The 17,533-nt window shown below is 42.2% G+C and overlaps 1 protein-coding gene across 15 annotated transcripts in view; it reads right to left on the minus strand.

Annotated features, from left to right (window-relative positions):
* The window catches only part of DTNB (dystrobrevin beta), a 386,425-nt gene that overhangs the window by 138,420 nt on the left and 230,472 nt on the right, over window positions 1-17,533 (minus strand). The window contains exon 9 of one of the 15 annotated variants that reach the window (XM_037812564.1): window positions 13,883-14,003. The exons of the other annotated variants lie outside the window; for them this stretch is intronic. Coding sequence (XP_037668492.1) covers window positions 13,982-14,003 — 22 coding nt within the window. The 3' untranslated portion in view covers window positions 13,883-13,981. Of the gene's footprint in view, window positions 1-13,882; window positions 14,004-17,533 lie in introns of those variants that run through there. 15 annotated transcript variants of the gene reach the window in all.

Below are 17,533 nucleotides of genomic sequence, written 5' to 3' on the forward strand. Positions count from 1 at the left end.
CATGCTAAATGAAAGACACCTTAAACAAAAGACTACATACTATCTGAGTCCACTGTTATGGAATTTACAGAAAAGGCAAAACCATAAAAACAGGAGTAGATCTGTGGTTGCCTGGGGCTAGAGGTGGGAGCTGGGACAGTCTACAAATGGGCATTAGAGAACTTTTTCTGACAATTGGAATGTTTTAAAACTGAATGGTGTGATGACTGCACATCTGTATAAAGTTACTAAAAATCATTGAACTGTCAAAGTGGGTGAATTTTATGGCATGCAAATTATACCTCAATAAAGCTGTAAAGAAAAGAAAAGAAAACCAAAGGATGATGCCAGTTTACAGTTTAGAAGCCGAGCACTTTATGGTGGCACAATGGTAAACAGAGTGAGAAAAATCCCAAAGGGAGGATGAAACTTAGAAGCTCAGCCACAGTCACTTGAAAACAATTACTCCCCTAGGATTAAACCTTGACAGTTCTAAGTTTTGTTGAATTAAACAAGACTATTTCTCCTTATTGCACCATAACCAACCACATTTGCTCTTCATGTGACCGTCCCTCTGTATCACACACGCAAGAGCCACACACATACACTCACGTGTGGCTGTGTGAGTGTGTGAGTGCCCCTTCCACACATACTGAGGTTCTGTCTAAAACCTTTTCCTACTTCTGGGATTATCTTAGATGGTGCATAACCCTTACTAACAGTACCCTCTTGTTCCAGCTCTCTTTTTGGAGGGCTGGCAAGGAACCCTATACCCAGAAGAGAGTGATCATCTGTGCTCTGCAGCCTGAGATGGAGCCATAACAGGCCACAGTCAAAAGGGACCTAATGAAGCTTGAGGCTCTAACAGAAGCCTGTATGCCTTAGCTGCTAGGTCTCCAAAATCATATCAGCAAAATGCAAGGCAAATTGTATCAGCTGTATCTGTCAGACATAGCGCAAGAAATACAATCTTCCAAATACGCTCGGTCTCCATCAGGCCTGTTAATGCCCCACCTTTGAGCCCTGGAAAGAACTTTCCATGAGCATATAGTTCTCATCCTGACACTTTCTCACCCATGCTGCGCACTGTATTAAATAGTATGGGTTTATGCAGAATTAAGGAATTTTGTAGGAGTTTTGTCCTTATGTAACTTACAATGTAGAGGAAAGAGTAAAATATTTCAGATATAATACAACTCAGGAAGACCCAAGAAAAGACACTTAATTAATGCACACATTAGCCAATACAGAGATTCCAGATGAATCCAGAATCCTATTACAAGCTGTGGTTACTGATTAAAGAGATACAAAACATAGAACCACAAGAGACCTCACATTCCAGAGTACACTAAGAGGACAATAATGCAATTTTTCTTTCCCTTAAAGGTCGAATTATATAGACCTGAAAATGTAGTGCCGGGTGGCTCACTGATGAGCAGATTACATCATGCCTAGGTTTTCTCAGTCATTACAGTAAAATGCAAGGCAGAACTAATAGGACATGAGCTATGATCTAAAAGCCAATGTACAGGATGATATTTATCTGTCAGAAACAGTTCAAAATTATAGTCTTCCAAATAGGTTCCATCTCAGGAGACCAAGACACTTAGAAGAAATCTGATACCCCTTTCAAGTGACAGAGCGTCAGAGTCCCCCAGTGGACTAAGACAAAAGTATCATCTTGTTGGTTTCCCTATCTTCAGTACCAAGCAGAGTCCTACTCACAATACAAAAAACAGCTTATCAATATGATAGATTCTGTAACATCCCACAATCTGTTCACAGGTGCAATAAAATAACTCTTTCCGTAAACCCAAGTTTGGCTCTTTAAAAAAAAAAAAATGCAGAGGATTCTGGGAAGATGGCGGCTGTGATGGTTGGGTTCATGTGTCAACTTGGCTAGGTGGCCTAGCTGTCTGGTCAAGCGGGCACTGGCCTGACGATTCCTGTGAGGCTATTTGAGGTTGGCTGGTTTGTCGGATCATCAGTCAATTGACTGCAGCTGACTGATGACTCATCAAGGGGCGTGCTTCCACAGTGAGAGAATGCAATTGGCTGGATTTGGTCCGGGTGATCAGTTGGAGGCTTATAAGCCGGACGGTTAGAGAACCTTCACTTCTTCTTCAGCTGCTCAGTGAAGCTTTTCCTGGGGAGCTCGTCGAAGTTGCCAGTTCGTTTCCTGAGGAGTTCGTCAAAGTTGCCGGTTCGTTTCCTGAGGAGTTCGTCAAAGTTGTCGGTTCGTTTCCCGAGGAGTTCGTCGGACGTCTTCCTTGGAGTTGACAGCTTGTTGACGGTTCTGCAGAATTTGGACTTGTGCGCTCCCGCAGTTGCGTGAGTCACTTTTACAATTTGATAATAAGAGACATCTCTCATTGATTCTGTTTCCAAGGAGAACCCTAACTAATACAACTTGGTACCGAGAGTGGTTCTTGAGAAACGGAATCTTAAAATGGGCTTTTACAACTTGTTTTCTACTCTGATTAGATTCAGAGGCACTAATGACTCTATTTCCAATAATCAAGAGGGTACTAAGAGTCCATGGCAGGAGTTGGCAAAGGAAATACGCAAAATAGCACCATTTGATTCTCCTAATTGTGCTCTAGTACGAAGCGAGGCTCTGGGTGACAGCGTTTTCGACACTTTCACGGAGTTTTGCAGTATTAAGAAGTATAATGATGTTGGCTGGCTGCTCTTAGATACTTTGGATACAGTTGTAAGAGAAAGGGATGAGCTAAAGGCTTCAAATTCAAAACTTGAATGCCGTATGACAGATGTAAAGGGTTCCATCTGTGCCCTGAAAGAAAATCTTATTTCCTGTGCCCACAGACTGGAGGTTTCTGAAAATCAGACGCAGTCTCTTATTGTGCGAGTAGCACATTTACAGCGTAAACTAAAATCTCAACCTCTCAGGGTGTCTGCTGTTAAAGTAAAGGCATTGATTGGAAAAGAATGGGACCCAGAAACTTGGGATGGAGACATATGGATTGATAATAATGACAGTGAGGACACTGGAACCCTGGATTCTGCTGGGTCATTGTTAGATTTACCTGTAGAGGGCTGTCCTGGGGAAACAGCTTCTCTGCCTCCAGTCTGCCCTAAGGAGCCTGCCACGCAACTCCCACCTAAGGAGATTGACCCTTCAATGCCTGCTAATCTTGTAATCACCTCCCCTGAGGAAGCAGCCCTCACTCTTTTGTCTGGAGAGACTAATCCTGTTTTAAGAGATGAAAATGCAACAGAGTGCCCTGAGGTGAATGGCTTGAGAGATAATTCTAACTCTTTTCATGACCCACCCCCACCACCAGTTTTTGCTTCAAGACCTATAACTAGGCTCAAGTCCCAACAAGCCCCAAAGGGTGAGGTACAAAGTGTGACCCATGAGGAAGTACGCTATACTCCAAAAGAACTGTATGAGTTTTCCAACTTATACAGACAGAAACCAGGGGAATATGTGTGGGAATGGATATTGAGTGTGGGATAATGGTGGAAGGAATATAAGGTTGGATCAGGCTGAATTTACTGATATGGGCCCACTAAGCAGAGATTCTGCATTCAATGTTGTAGCTCGAGGGGTTAGAAAGGGTGTTAACAGTTTGTTTGGGTGGCTGGCTGAAACATGGATCAAAAGGTGGCCGGCATTACCAGAAGTTGAAATGCCAGAACTGCCCTGGTATAATGTGGAGGAGGGGATTCAAAGGCTTAGAGAGATTGGAATGTTAGAGTGGATTTATCATGGAAAACCTGCTCACACAGCCCTGGAATGTCCAGAGGACACACCTTTTACCAGGACTGTGTAAGAAAGGAATAAGTTTCGTTTTCACATAGAGACAGCATGGAATAAGGGAAATGGAGGCAAAACCAGTTTAAACAAGCCCCAGACAAAGAGAAGAGAGAATCTGCCTGATGTAAAGAGACATGAGGTAGTATCAGAGGCGGGAACTCACAGCAAAAAAATAAAAATTTGGGGGGGCATTGGCTAATCAGTTCAAAATCTCAATAATGAGCTAGTTGGCTCTCTGGGATTGGCTGTACAAATTAAAATCTCAAAAGATGAATTAGTTAGTGTTCTCAGATAGGCTGTAACCTCTGTAGTACCCAGTCAATGGGGAAACAGGGGAGGGACTTGCGAATTAGGAGTAGGAGATTTAAACATCGCCATTCTCTTCCCCTGGCGCGCCAGCCTCCCGCGTGTCTGGCTGGACGCCCCATCTTGCAAGATCGTAAATAAATTCTTTTCTCCTCCAGAACCGAGAGAGCGTTTATTCCCTTACAGGTACCGCTTTATTTCCAACAACTGTAAGGAATAAATTTGTGAAACTAGCTCCATCATCCCTGAAGAGCTCTGTAGTCGCCCTTCTCTGTAGGTCAGATATTACTGTAGGAACTGCTGTCACTGAACTGGAATCCTTAAACACAATGGGGATAATCAGGTCCCGAGTCAGCAGAAGCCAAGTGGCTGCTGTTAATCGCCACAGACAAGGTGGACAGGGCTACCATAATGGAAAACAGGCTCAAAGCAGCAATCAAAATAATATGACTCGCAGAGACTTATGGTGTTGGCTAGTGGATCATGGAGTACCAAGTAGTAAAATAGATGGGCAATCGACTAAATTCTTGTTTGAACTGTATAAGCAGAAGAATTCTAGGCCACGTGAACAAAAATCTCCCTTGAATTACAAAAACAGAGTCACGGCCCCTTAATCAATTCCCAGACTTGAGACAGTTTACAGATCCAGAGCCTCTTGAATGAAGGGAAGGCCAGGTACCCTTGGAGAAGGACCCTGTCACACTGCCAAAAATTTACAGTGTTAATCTTCCTCCCAGCCTTCCCCAGGGGGACCTATGGCCTTTTACCAGGGTGACTGTGCATTGGGGAAAAGGAAATGATCAGATATTTTGTGGATTATTAGACACTGGGTCAGAAGTGACATTAATTCCTGGAGACCCAAAACGTCACTCTGGTCCACCAGTCAGAGTTGGGGCTTATGGAGGTCAGATGATTGATGGAGTTTTAGCCCAGGTCCGTCTCACAGTGGGTCCAGTGGGTCCCCGGACCCATTCTGTGGTTATTTCCCCAGTGCCGGAATGCATAATTGGAATAGACATACTCAGCAACTGGCAGAATCCTCACATTGGTTCCCTGACTCCTGGAGTGAGGGCTATTATGGTGGGAAAGGCCAAGTGGAAGCCACTAGAGCTGCCTCTGCCTAGCAAAGTAGTGAACCAGAAGCAATACCGGATTCCTGGAGGGATTGCAGAGATTAATGCCACTCTTAAGGACTTGAAGGATGCAGGGGTGGTGATTCCCACCACATCCCCATTCAACTCTCCTATTTGGCCTGTGCAGAAAACAGATGGGTCTTGGAGGATGACTGTGGATTATCGTAAGCTTAACCAGGTGGTGACTCCAATTGCAGCTGCTGTCCCAGATGTGGTATCATTGCTTGAGCAGATCAACACATCCCCTGGTACCTGGTATGCAGCTATTGATCTGGCAAATGCTTTTTTCTCAATTGCTGTCAGCAAGGACCACCAGAAACAGTTTGCATTTAGCTGGCAAGGCCAGCAGTTTACATTCACCGTGCTACCTCAGGGTTATATCAACTCTTCAGCCCTATGTCATAATATTGTCTGCAGGGATCTTGATCATTTCTCCCTCCCACAAGACATCACACTGGTCCATTATATTGATGATATCATGTTGATTGGACATAGTGAGCAAGAAGTAGCAACTACTCTAGATTTGTTGGTAAGGTATTTGCGTGGCAGAGGATGGGAGATAAATCCAACAAAAATACAAGGCCCTTCCACCTCAGTAAAATTTCTAGGTGTCCAGTGGTGTGGGGCCTGTCGAGATATTCCTTCTAAGGTGAAGGATAAGCTGCTGCATCTGGCCCCTCCTACAACCAAAAAAGAGGCACAACGTTTAGTTGGCCTTTTTGGGTTTTGGAGACAACATATTCCTCATTTAGGTGTGCTACTCCGGCCCATTTACCGAGTGACTAGAAAAGCTTCTAGTTTTGAGTGGGGACCGGAGCAAGATGAGGCTCTGCAACAGGTCCAGGCTGCTGTGCAAGCTGCTCTGCCGCTTGGACCATATGATCCAGCTGATCCAATGGTGCTGGAAGTGTCAGTGGCAAATAGAGATGCTGTTTGGAGCCTTTGGCAGGTTCCTATAGGAGAATCACAATGCAGGCCCTTAGGATTTTGGAGTAAAGCTTTACCATCTTCTGCAGATAACTACTCTCCATTTGAGAAACAGCTGTTGGCCTGCTACTGGGCCTTAGTAGAGACAGAACGCTTAACCATGGGCCACCAAGTTACCATGAGACCAGAGTTACCTATCATGAGCTGGGTGTTATCTGACCCACCAAGCCATAAAGTTGGGCGTGCACAGCAGCACTCCATCATAAAATGGAAATGGTATATACGAGATAGAGCTCGAGCAGGTCCTGAAGGTACAAGTAAGTTACATGAGGAAGTGTCCCAAATGCCCATGGCCCCCACTCCTCTCACCTTACCTTCTCTTTCCCAGCCCACAGCTATGGCATCTTGGGGAGTTCCTTACAGTCAGTTGACTGAGGAAGAGAAGACTCGGGCCTGGTTTACAGATGGTTCTGCACGATATGCAGGTACCACCCGAAAGTGGACAGTTGCAGCACTGCAGCCCCTTTCTGGGATATCCCTGAAGGACAGTGGTGAGGGGAAATCCTCCCAGTGGGCAGAACTTCGAGCAGTGCACCTGGTTGTTCACTTTGCTTGGAAGGAGAACTGGCCAGAGGTGCGTCTGTATACTGATTCCTGGGCTGTTGCTAATGGTTTGGCTGGATGGTCAGGGACTTGGAAGGAACATGATTGGAAGATTGGTGACAAAGAAGTCTGGGGAAGGGGTATGTGGATAGACCTTTCTGAGTGGGCAAACAACATGAAGATATTTGTGTCCCATGTGAATGCTCACCAGAGGATGACTTCAGCAGAAGAAGGTTTTAATAACCAAGTGGATAAAATGACCCGTTTGGTGGATACCAATCAGCCTCTTTCCCCAGCAACTCCTGTCATTGCCCAATGGGCTCATGAACAAAGTGGTCATGGTGGTAGGGATGGAGGTTATGCATGGGCTCAGCAACATGGACTTCCACTCACCAAGGCTGACCTGGCCACAGCCACTGCTGAGTGTCCAATTTGCCAGCAGCAGAGACCCACACTCAGTCCCCGATATGGCACCATTCCTCGGGGTGATCAGCCTGCTACCTGGTGGCAGGTTGATTACATCGGACCACTTCCATCATGGAAAGGGCAGCGATTTGTTCTTACTGGAATAGACACATACTCCGGATATGGGTTTGCCTTCCCTGCACGACATGCTTCTGCCAAAACTACAATACGTGGACTTACAGAATGCCTCATCCACCGTCATGGTATTCCACACAGCATTGCTTCGGACCAAGGAACCCACTTCACAGCAAATGAAGTGAGGGGATGGGCACATGCTCATGGAATTCTGTGGTCTTACCATGTTCCCCATCATCCAGAAGCAGCTGGGTTGATAGAACGGTGGAATGGCCTATTGAAGACTCAATTACGGCGCCAACTAGGTGGCAATACCTTGCAGGGCTGGGGTAGTGTTCTCCAGGAGGCTGTGTATGCTCTGAATCAGCGTCCACTCTATGGTGCTGTTTCTCCCATAGCCAGGATTCATGGGTCCAGGAATCAAGGGGTGGAAACAGGAGTAGCACCACTCACTATCACTCCTAGTGATCCACTAGGGAAATTTTTGCTTCCTGTCCCTGCAAGTTTAAGCTCTGCTGGTCTACAAGTCTTGGTTCCAAAAGGAGGAGTGCTTCCACCAGGAAACACAACAATAATCCCATTGAACTGGAAGTTAAGGCTGCCACCTGGCCACTTTGGGCTTCTTATGCCTCTGAATCAACAGGCAAGTAAGGGGATTACTGTACTGGCTGGGGTGATTGATCCTGACTATCAAGGGGAAATAGCACTGCAACTACACAATGGAAGTAAAGAAGAGTTTTCCTGGCATACAGGAGATCCCCTGGGGTGTCTCTTAGTACTACCATGTCCTGTGATTAAAGTCAATGGAAAATCACAACAACCCAATCCAGGCAGGACTACCAATGGCCAAGAAACTTCAGGAATGAAGGTTTGGGTCACCCCACCAGGCAAAGAACCACGGCCAGCTGAAGTGCTTGCTGAGGGTAAAGGGAACATGGAATGGGTAGTGGAAGAAGGTCGTGATAAATATGAACTACGGCCACGTGACCAGTTACAGAAACGAGGACTATGATGATATGAATATTTCCTCCTCGTTTTGTGATGATTATGTTGGTATTTGTCTGTGAAGAAAATATTTTTGCTTTCTTCTCTGTCTTATCCCCTTATCATATGGCATAAGCTGTAACGTTCATTTTGAAGGTATGGTTTTAGGTGATGTGTACGACTGCCAAGTTGACAAGGGGTGGACTGTGATGGTTGGGTTCATGTGTCAACTTGGCTAGGTGGCCTAGCTGTCTGGTCAAGCGGGCACTAGCCTGACGATTCCTGTGAGGCTATTTGAGGTTGGTTGGTTTGTTGGATCATCAGTCAATTGACTGCAGCTGACTGATGACTCATCAAGGGGCGTGCTTCCACAGTGAGAGAATGCAATTGGCTGGATTTGGTCCGGGTGATCAGTTGGAGGCTTATAAGCCGGACGGTTAGAGAACCTTCACTTCTTCTTCAGCTGCTCAGTGAAGCTTTTCCTGGGGAGCTCGTCGAAGTTGCCAGTTCGTTTCCTGAGGAGTTTGTCAAAGTTGTCGGTTCGTTTCCTGAGGAGTTCTTCAAAGTTGCCGGTTCGTTTCCTGAGGAGTTCGTCAAAGTTGTCGGTTCGTTTCCCGAGGAGTTCGTCGGACGTCTTCCTTGGAGTTGACAGCTTGTTGACGGCTCTGCAGAATTTGGACTTGTGCGCTCCCGCAGTTGCGTGAGTCACTTTTACAATTTGATAATAAGAGACATCTCTCATTGATTCTGTTTCCAAGGAGAACCCTAACTAATACAGCGGCATAGAAAGAAGTGGAAGACTTAGTCTCCCCCAGAACAATTCATAAATGAACAAAAAACCAGTAAATAACCTGGAATGGTACTGGGGAGACAAACGTGACTGTACACTCAACATCCACCGACATGAATTGGGAGGAATGCCCGAGATCACACCATATAATCTGTAAGTAAAATTGCGGACCCGCGCTGAGAGCCGAGAACCTAGAGCCGAGAGCCCCTCCCTTGCGGAAGCCGTGCCATGCACTTTCTCAGCCCATCTCCAAGTGAGGTTTTAATATTAACTGCTCAATACAGACAGTGAATCCTCAACAAGCAGACAGAGGCTTTTGGTGACAACTGACCTTGGGAGAATCACAGGATAGGGAGCCCAGAGGAGTGGGTGCTATATCTGGCTGACGGGTGAACCTGGGAGTTTTGTCTGTGTCTCGCTCTCTCTCTGTGGAGAAAACCTAAGCTGTTCTCAGCCCACAAGGCATTGTGGTAAAGACAGCCTCACACATTCTGCATTCTGTAACGAGCTGAGAGCCCCGCAGCATGGCCCGGTGGCCCGGGGCTTCCCTTGGGGGACGGCACACACTGATGACGTAGCACGACATTTTCTCTCAGCTGAGGGAGGATCACGGCTGGGAGGGGGGATCCGCTTGGAGAGCCTGGGGGCACTGCGCCGAGTCCGGTGGTTTGTGGGACACCGAGAGAGAGCTGCCCTTCCTCCCTGGCCACCCGTGCATGCGCCCCACATCCAGGGCGGACGGCTCCAGTGGCACACCCAGGCTGAGTTCTCCAACTGAACACATGAGAATCGTTTTCTCACATGCTGTGGAAAAAAGGTTCAGAATTGACTTGAGGGATATAGGTGACTCACAGATGCCGTCTGCTGGTTAGTTAGAGAAAGTGTACGTCACCAAACTGTGTCTCTGAAAAATTAGATCGATATCCTTTTTTTTTGATACAACTTGAAAGAACCCTATCAAGCAAAACAAATGCCAAGAGACCAAAAACAACAGAAAATCTTAATGCATATGATAAAACCAGACGATATGGAGAATCCAGCTCCAAACACACAAATCAAGATTTCGGAGAAAATGTTATACCTCGCAAAATTAATTAAAGAACTACAATCAAAGAACGAAAACATGGCAAAGGATTTAAAGGACATCAAGAGGACCATGGCCCAGGATATAAGTGCCATAAAGAAGACCCTAGAAGAGCATAAAGAAGACATTGCAAGAGTAAATAAAAAAACAGAAGATCTTATGGAAATAAAAGAAACTGTTGGCCAAATTAAAAAGACTCTGGATATTCACAATGCAAGACTAGAGGAAGCTGAACAACATCTCAGTGTCCTAGAAATCCACAGAACAGAAAATGAAAGAATAAAAGAAATAATGGAGAAAAAAATTGAAAAAATCGCAATGGATCTCAGGGATATGATAGATAAAATAAAACGTCCAAACTTAAGACTCATTGGTGTCCCAGAAGGGGAAGAGAAGGGTAAAGGTCTAGAAAGAGTATTCAAAGAAATTGTTAGGGAAAACTTCCCCAACCTTCTACACAATATAAACACACAAAGCATACATGCCCAGAGAACTCCAAATAGAATAAATCCAAATAAACCCACCCCAAGACATATTCTGATCAGACTCTCAAATACTGAAGAGAAGGAGCAAGTTCTGAAAGCAGCAAGAGAAAAGCAATTCACCACATGCAAAGGAAACAATATAAGACTAAGTAGTGACTACTCAGTGGCCACTATGGAGGCGAGAAGGCAGTGACATATTTAAAATTCTGAGAGAGAAAAATTTCCAGCCAAGAATACCTTATCCAGCAAAACTCTCCTTCAAATTTGAGGGAGACCTTAAATTTTTCACAGACAGACAAATGCTGAGAGACTTTGCCAATAAAAGACCTGCCCTACTTCAGATTCTAAAGTACCCTACCAACAGAGAGACAAAGAAAGGAGAAAGAGATATAGAGAATTTTAACAGACACATATAGTACCTTACATCCCAAATCACCAGAACACTCATTTTTCTCTAGTGATCACAGATCGTTCTCCAGAAGGGACCATAAGCTGGGACATAAAACAAGCCTCAAGAAATTAACAACAACAACAAAAAAATTGAATATACTCAAAGAACATTCTCCAATCACAATGGAATACAAATAGAAGCCAATAATTTTTGAACTATAACTCCACTATTTACTTCCTACATGATAAAAAATACACAAACTCTAAGGACAAATCAGTGGTTTTGAATTCAATGTAAAATATGTAATTTTAGACAACTATATACAGGTGGGGGATTCAATGTAAAATATGTAATTTTAGACAACTATATACAGGTGGGGGAATGAAGAAGTATAGGAACATAGTTTATGTGCCCTATTGAAGTGAAGGTGGTATCAAACAAAAACAAGATTGATAGGGATTTAAGAGGTTAATTTTCAGCCCCACAGTAAACACAAAGAAATTATCAGAGAATATAACCATAGAGATGAAAAGTAGAGTTTGGGTTAAGAGAAATGGGGGAAGGGGCAATGGGGAGTTAAGAAAGGAGTGTAGGGTTGCTGTTTGAGGTGAAGGGAAATTTCTAGTAATGGATGGTGGGAAAGAGCATAACATCATTTTAAATGTGATTAATCCCACTAATGGAAGGCTAGGGAGGTGGTGGAATGGGAAGATTTAGGCTGTATATATGTTTCCACAATTGAAAAAAGAAAAAAAAAAGACAGTCTAACTAGACGACAATTGAATGCTAAGGATGAACTTGGATGGGATTGGAGGGTGGAGGACAAGTGGCTCGAAGGGACACAGTTGAGACATAAGGAAAAGGAAATATAGAATGTAAGCATTGTATCATTGTTGAATCTCTTATACTTCTTAGCTTTGCTTAATGGAATTACATAAAAGAATGTTCTTGTTCATGGGAAGTACATACGTGAATTATAGTGTATGTTCAAGGGTGCGTGCATTAGCTTTCATATGTTCAGAAGACAGAGCAATAGATGATGGATGATAGATGGGGAGGGAGGGAGGGAGGGCAAGAAACAGTGATGTGACAGCATGTTAAAGTTGGTGGATTGAGCTATCAGGGGAGGGGGTCAGGGTATGATGGAATTCTGTGTATGGGGCTAGTATTGTTTTTGCAACTATTCATGTAACTTTGAATGTATTTCAAAATTAAAAAAAAAAAAGTGCAAACAATGAGGCATTTGGTTTGGTACAGGACAATTAGCTGGAAGCACCTTTGTCACAAAAGCCATTTCCAACTGCAGATTCATCCATCATTTAAAAAGAAATTTCCCAAAAATATGCTCCAGTAACTAAACAACATAAACAAGAAGTTATACCTGTCTCTCATAAAATTACAAATGGTCTGAAATTATTCCTAGTCTGGTGAATTTCTCTTAAACTAATTAAAGTCATTACGAATAAGAAGAAACCAGGCAGAATCATGTTATACTAAAAAGGTCACAAACACTGAAGGTACCAGATATTTTAAGCACAGTTTTCTAAAGCCCAGCCCCCCACTCCCAAATTTATGAGGTTGGTTTGGGGAAAACACAAGGAAGACATTTTTTTTAGATCAAATCCAAGTAATGTATATACTGAGTCTAGGTCAGTAGTAACTAGAAGAGCAGTGAAAGTAGAATAAATAAGAGCAATATTAAAGTATCACTATAATTCACATAATAGCATTTTTTATTATCTAGATTAATTCTCTTTTGATACAAGATGTAGAGAAAACTGGTTTGCTAATCTGTTCAAACATGCTACATATATTACATAAGCATAGGTGGCGAGAAACAAATGAAGGAGTTTCTGTTAATAAGAAGCCAGTCTGATTTCCAGGTGACAAACTTTATTATTAGAGTGCTTGCTCAGTAAGAACTTTCCAGTTAACCTTCAGTTTGGGACGAAGCAACAACCCAGTCCATCAAGACCAAAGATGATGAACACTCAGCAAAAAAGCACAAAGGGTCCTAAATTTGCAGTTTTATCCAACCTTCCTTAAGAGCAAAAGTCGGTAAACTTTTTCTGTAAAGGGCCAGACGGTAAATACTTTAGGCTTTGAGGGTCATAAAATTTTATTGGCAGCTACTCCACTCTGCTACTGCAGGCTCGGCAGCAAAGACAATATGTAAACAAATAAGTGTGGCTGTTTTCCAATAAAACTTTATAGACACTCTGTTCTGGTTTGCTAATGCTGCCATTATGCAAAATACCAGAAATGGATTGGCTTTTATAAAGGGGGTTTATTTGGTTACACAGTTACAGTTGTAAGGCCATAAAGTGTCCAAGGTAAGGCAACAACAATCAGGTACCGTCACTGAAGGATGGCCATTGGTATCCAGAAAACCTCTGTTAGCTTGGAAGGCACGTGGCTGATGTCTCCTTCCTCCCAGGTTGCGTTTCAACATGGCGTTCTCCAGAATGTTGCTCTTGGGGCGTATTGTCCTCTCGTAGCTGCAGCTTCTCTTCAAAATGTCACTCTCAGTTGCTCTGAGGTCCTTCTGTCTGTAAGCTCCTTTATATGACTACAGCGATCCAATTAACATCTACCCTGAATGGGCAGGGTAATACCTCCATGGAAATTATCCAATCAAACGTTTCACTCACAGTTGATGGAGTCCTATGTCCATGGAAACACTTAAAAGATTCCAATCTAATCAACATGAATACATCTGCCTCCACAAGATTGCATCAAAGAATATGGCTTTTGGCAGGACATAATATATCCAAACTAGCACATACTGACATGTGAATTTCATATAATTTTTATATATCACAAAATTTTCTTCTTTTTATTTATTTTCAACATTTAAAAATGTAAAAACCATTAATAGGTAATGGCCCATACAAAAACTGATGCAGGCTGGATTTATTCTATGGACCGTAGTTCGTCAGCCTCTGTTTAGGAGAATAGATATAAGTGTGTTCAGTGGGTTATTGGTCATGTTCTTCCTTGCTGAAATTGAAGGAGAATAAACACTAATTAACATTGGAAAGTTTTGCTTTCTCTTAGAAACAAATGATCATAAACTAAGATGTAATGATGACCAACCACAGATTAAAGAAATTAGATTTAAGAGCTACATGGTTCTGTTAAATAGTTAGGTCTTAACTAACAGCAAGTTGCTTGAATTAGGATAGAAGGAATGCTACCAGCGACATCAAGAGCTAGAAGTTCTATAAAAATGCTTTGAGCAAAAGAAGCAGCTTTTTTTTGCAGAGTTAAAATATAAGAAAAGTTGCTAGAGTGTTGACAGATAAATGCATTGGTTTGTTTTGAATACAAGTCTTGAGATTTATTTGAAAAAAATGTGATTAACTCAATATCCCCAATTTACTAGAAAAGGAACACAATTAAACCACCAAGAAAACATGCCTGACATCTAATGGAAACTTTAGAGGCCTGTGGACACAAGACCTTTACTGCTTCTTGAAGGAGCAAACATAAATGTAAAGGCAAGGAGTAGGTGCCTGTTTACACCATACTTAGTATCGTTCCTCCATCTAATATTTTTGAAGTGCCCACCATGCACCAGGCACTATTTTAGGCTCTAGGAATTCAGTGGTGAACAAGTCAAAGTCCTGCTCTTTGTGCAGTTTACATTTTTGTGATACGAGTTACTTTATTCTAAGGAACAGACTTTGAAAACTTAGACTGCATTTATTTACAGCATCTTAACTTCTTAAGTTTCATTTTCATTATCCTTAAACACGTTCATTATCCTTAAATAATAGTCATGTTCATTATCCTTAAACAATATTCTGAGATAGTTAAGACAGATTTTATTATCACCATTTTAAAGAAAGGCAAACTGAGATGTCTTGATTTTTAATCTAGTTTTCCTTCTTTCATATCACACTGCTCCCCTTCTATTTGTCTACAAACAAAGTTACAGCTAGTCAATATTGTCTTTTGATTCTAAAACTAACCATGATGTTCAAAAAATGCTTCAACTACTGCATGTTTCTATAGTAAAAATTTCCTAGTGTCAGCATGTTAGGAAATGGGCGTGACGGAAAGAAGGCTGGGTGTAGAGTAAGGAGCCCCAGCTTCTAATCCCAATTCTGTCACTTTGTAGCTGTGTGATCTTGGGCAAGTCACTCAACCTTCCTGATACTGTTTCCTGACCTACTTAATAGATTAATGCTGTTGATGAGGCCGAGGCTGCTGCAAGACTGAAAAGAAAGAAAGTGCATGGAAGAGAAAAACAAAGGGCCCTGAACACTGTGGGCACTCAACAAGTATAGGGTACACGTGAACCTCCAGTTTGTGAAGATCTAAATAAATCTCTATATCAATCATTAAACTCAAGCAATTATATATACTTTATCTCATACTTAGTTTCAATTCCTGCTCCGAACTTCCACTGGGCTCTAATTTTATTTCTGGGCATGCAATGTTATGTCATGTTATCAACTTTCTCCCCACCTTGACTGCCACCAAGCTAATCCACCGTCACCTCTTGCCTGGCCTGTGGACAACCCCCAGTGGCCTCTCCTCCTTCACCACTGTCCCACTCCCTATTTCCGAACAGCAGGCAGTGAGTTTTTAAAATACTAACTCCAACATGCTCCTCTCCTATCTAAAGCCCTTCAGTTTAGGATAACATCCAGAACCCTCCGCAGCCTCCCCTTGCTCGCTGTGCTCCAGGCCCACTGTGCTCACCGCGGCAGGGGCTCTCCTCCCACTCCACTGCACAAGGCCAGTTCCTGGCCACGTCTTAGGCTTCACTGTGAACGTTATTCAGACAAGCCTTTTTCAAACTGTCAGTAAGATAAACAAGATAAACCAGAACCATAAGATAAAGACATTTTGTTAGAGAACTACTTTACTTTTGAAGGCAAATATGTGATCTATACTGTTTCTCAGAGCTTCAAAATGAGTAGGATAGGTCTTTGGGATATAATGATAGAATCTTTTTTTTTTTTTTAGAGAAATTATAGGTTTACAGAAAAATCATGCATAAAATACAGAGTTCCCATATACCACCCAATTACTAACACCTTGCATTAGTATGGTACATTTGTTACAATTCATGAAAGAACATTTTTATAATTATACTAAGAACTACAGAACATCATTTACAATAGGGTTGTTTGTGTTGTACACTCCTATATTGTTTTTTTTTTTAATTTCTATTCTACTAACATATATACAACCTAAAATTTCCCCTTTTATTCACATGCAAATAAATAATTCCGTGCTGTTAATTACATTCACAATGTTATGCTACTGTCATCATCAATTACCAAAACTTGCATCAACTCAAACAGAAACTCTGTACATTTTAAGCCTTAACTTCCCATTCCCTACTCCTACCCCAACCCCTGGAAACCTGTACTCTAGTTTCTAACAACGAATTTTCTTATTCTAATTATTTCATATCGTGAGATCTTACAGTATTTGTCCTTTTATGTCTGGCTGATTTAACTCAACATGATGTCTTCAAGGTTCATCCATGTTGTCCCATACATCAGAACTTCATTCCTTTTGTAGCTGAATAATATTCCATTGTACATACAGAACTCATTTTATTTATTTATTCCTGGGGTAACAGACATTTGGGTCACTTCCACCTTTTGGCAATTGTGAATAATGCCACTATGAACATTAGTGTGAAAATAGCTGTTTGAATCCCTGCTTTCAGTTCTTTTGTATATATACCTAGAAGTGGGATTGTGTGGTCATATGGTAGCTCTATTCTTAACCTTCTGAGGAACCCACTGAACTGTATTCCACAGTGGCTGCACTATTTTACATTCCCACCAACAATGAATCTATGTTCTTATGTCTTCATACCCTCTCCACACTTGTAATTTCTGTTTTTCTTTTTTAATAGTAGTCATTCTAGTGGGTGTGAAATGGTATCTAATAGCTACCGATGTTGAGCATCTTTTCATGTACTTTTTGGCCATTTGTGTACATTTTCTTTGGAGAAGTATCTATTGAAGTCTTTTGCCCATTTTTTTTCTTTTTAATTTGGTCACAGTATCTTTTTTTGTTTGTTTGTTTAACACAGTTTTATTCACACAACACAGAGTCCATCCAAAGTGTACAATCAATGGCTCTCAGAATAATCTCAGAACTGTGCTTACATCACCACAATCAATTTTAGAACATTTTCATAGTTCCCAAAAGCAAAACTCCATACACCTCATACCCCCTATTATTGACACTTAGCTTTGGTGTGGTACCTTTATTACAACTGATGGAAGAACATTAAGACATGACTGTTAACTACAGTCCATAGTTTGTATTAGTTGCATTTTCCCCCACAAACCACCCTGTTATTAGCACTTGTAGATGTGACATACACTTATTCTAATTCATGGAAGAACATTCTTGTATTTGTACTATTAACCACCTTCATCACCCACAACAGGGTTCACTATGTTATAGAGTCCCGTTTCAACCTGTACTTCTGTTGTAGTGGCAGACATGACCCTAAACTTCCCATCTCAACCACCATCACATGCGCTGTTATT

This window comes from Choloepus didactylus, chromosome 20 (assembly GCF_015220235.1).
Source record: "Choloepus didactylus isolate mChoDid1 chromosome 20, mChoDid1.pri, whole genome shotgun sequence".
NCBI lineage: Eukaryota > Metazoa > Chordata > Mammalia > Pilosa > Megalonychidae > Choloepus > Choloepus didactylus.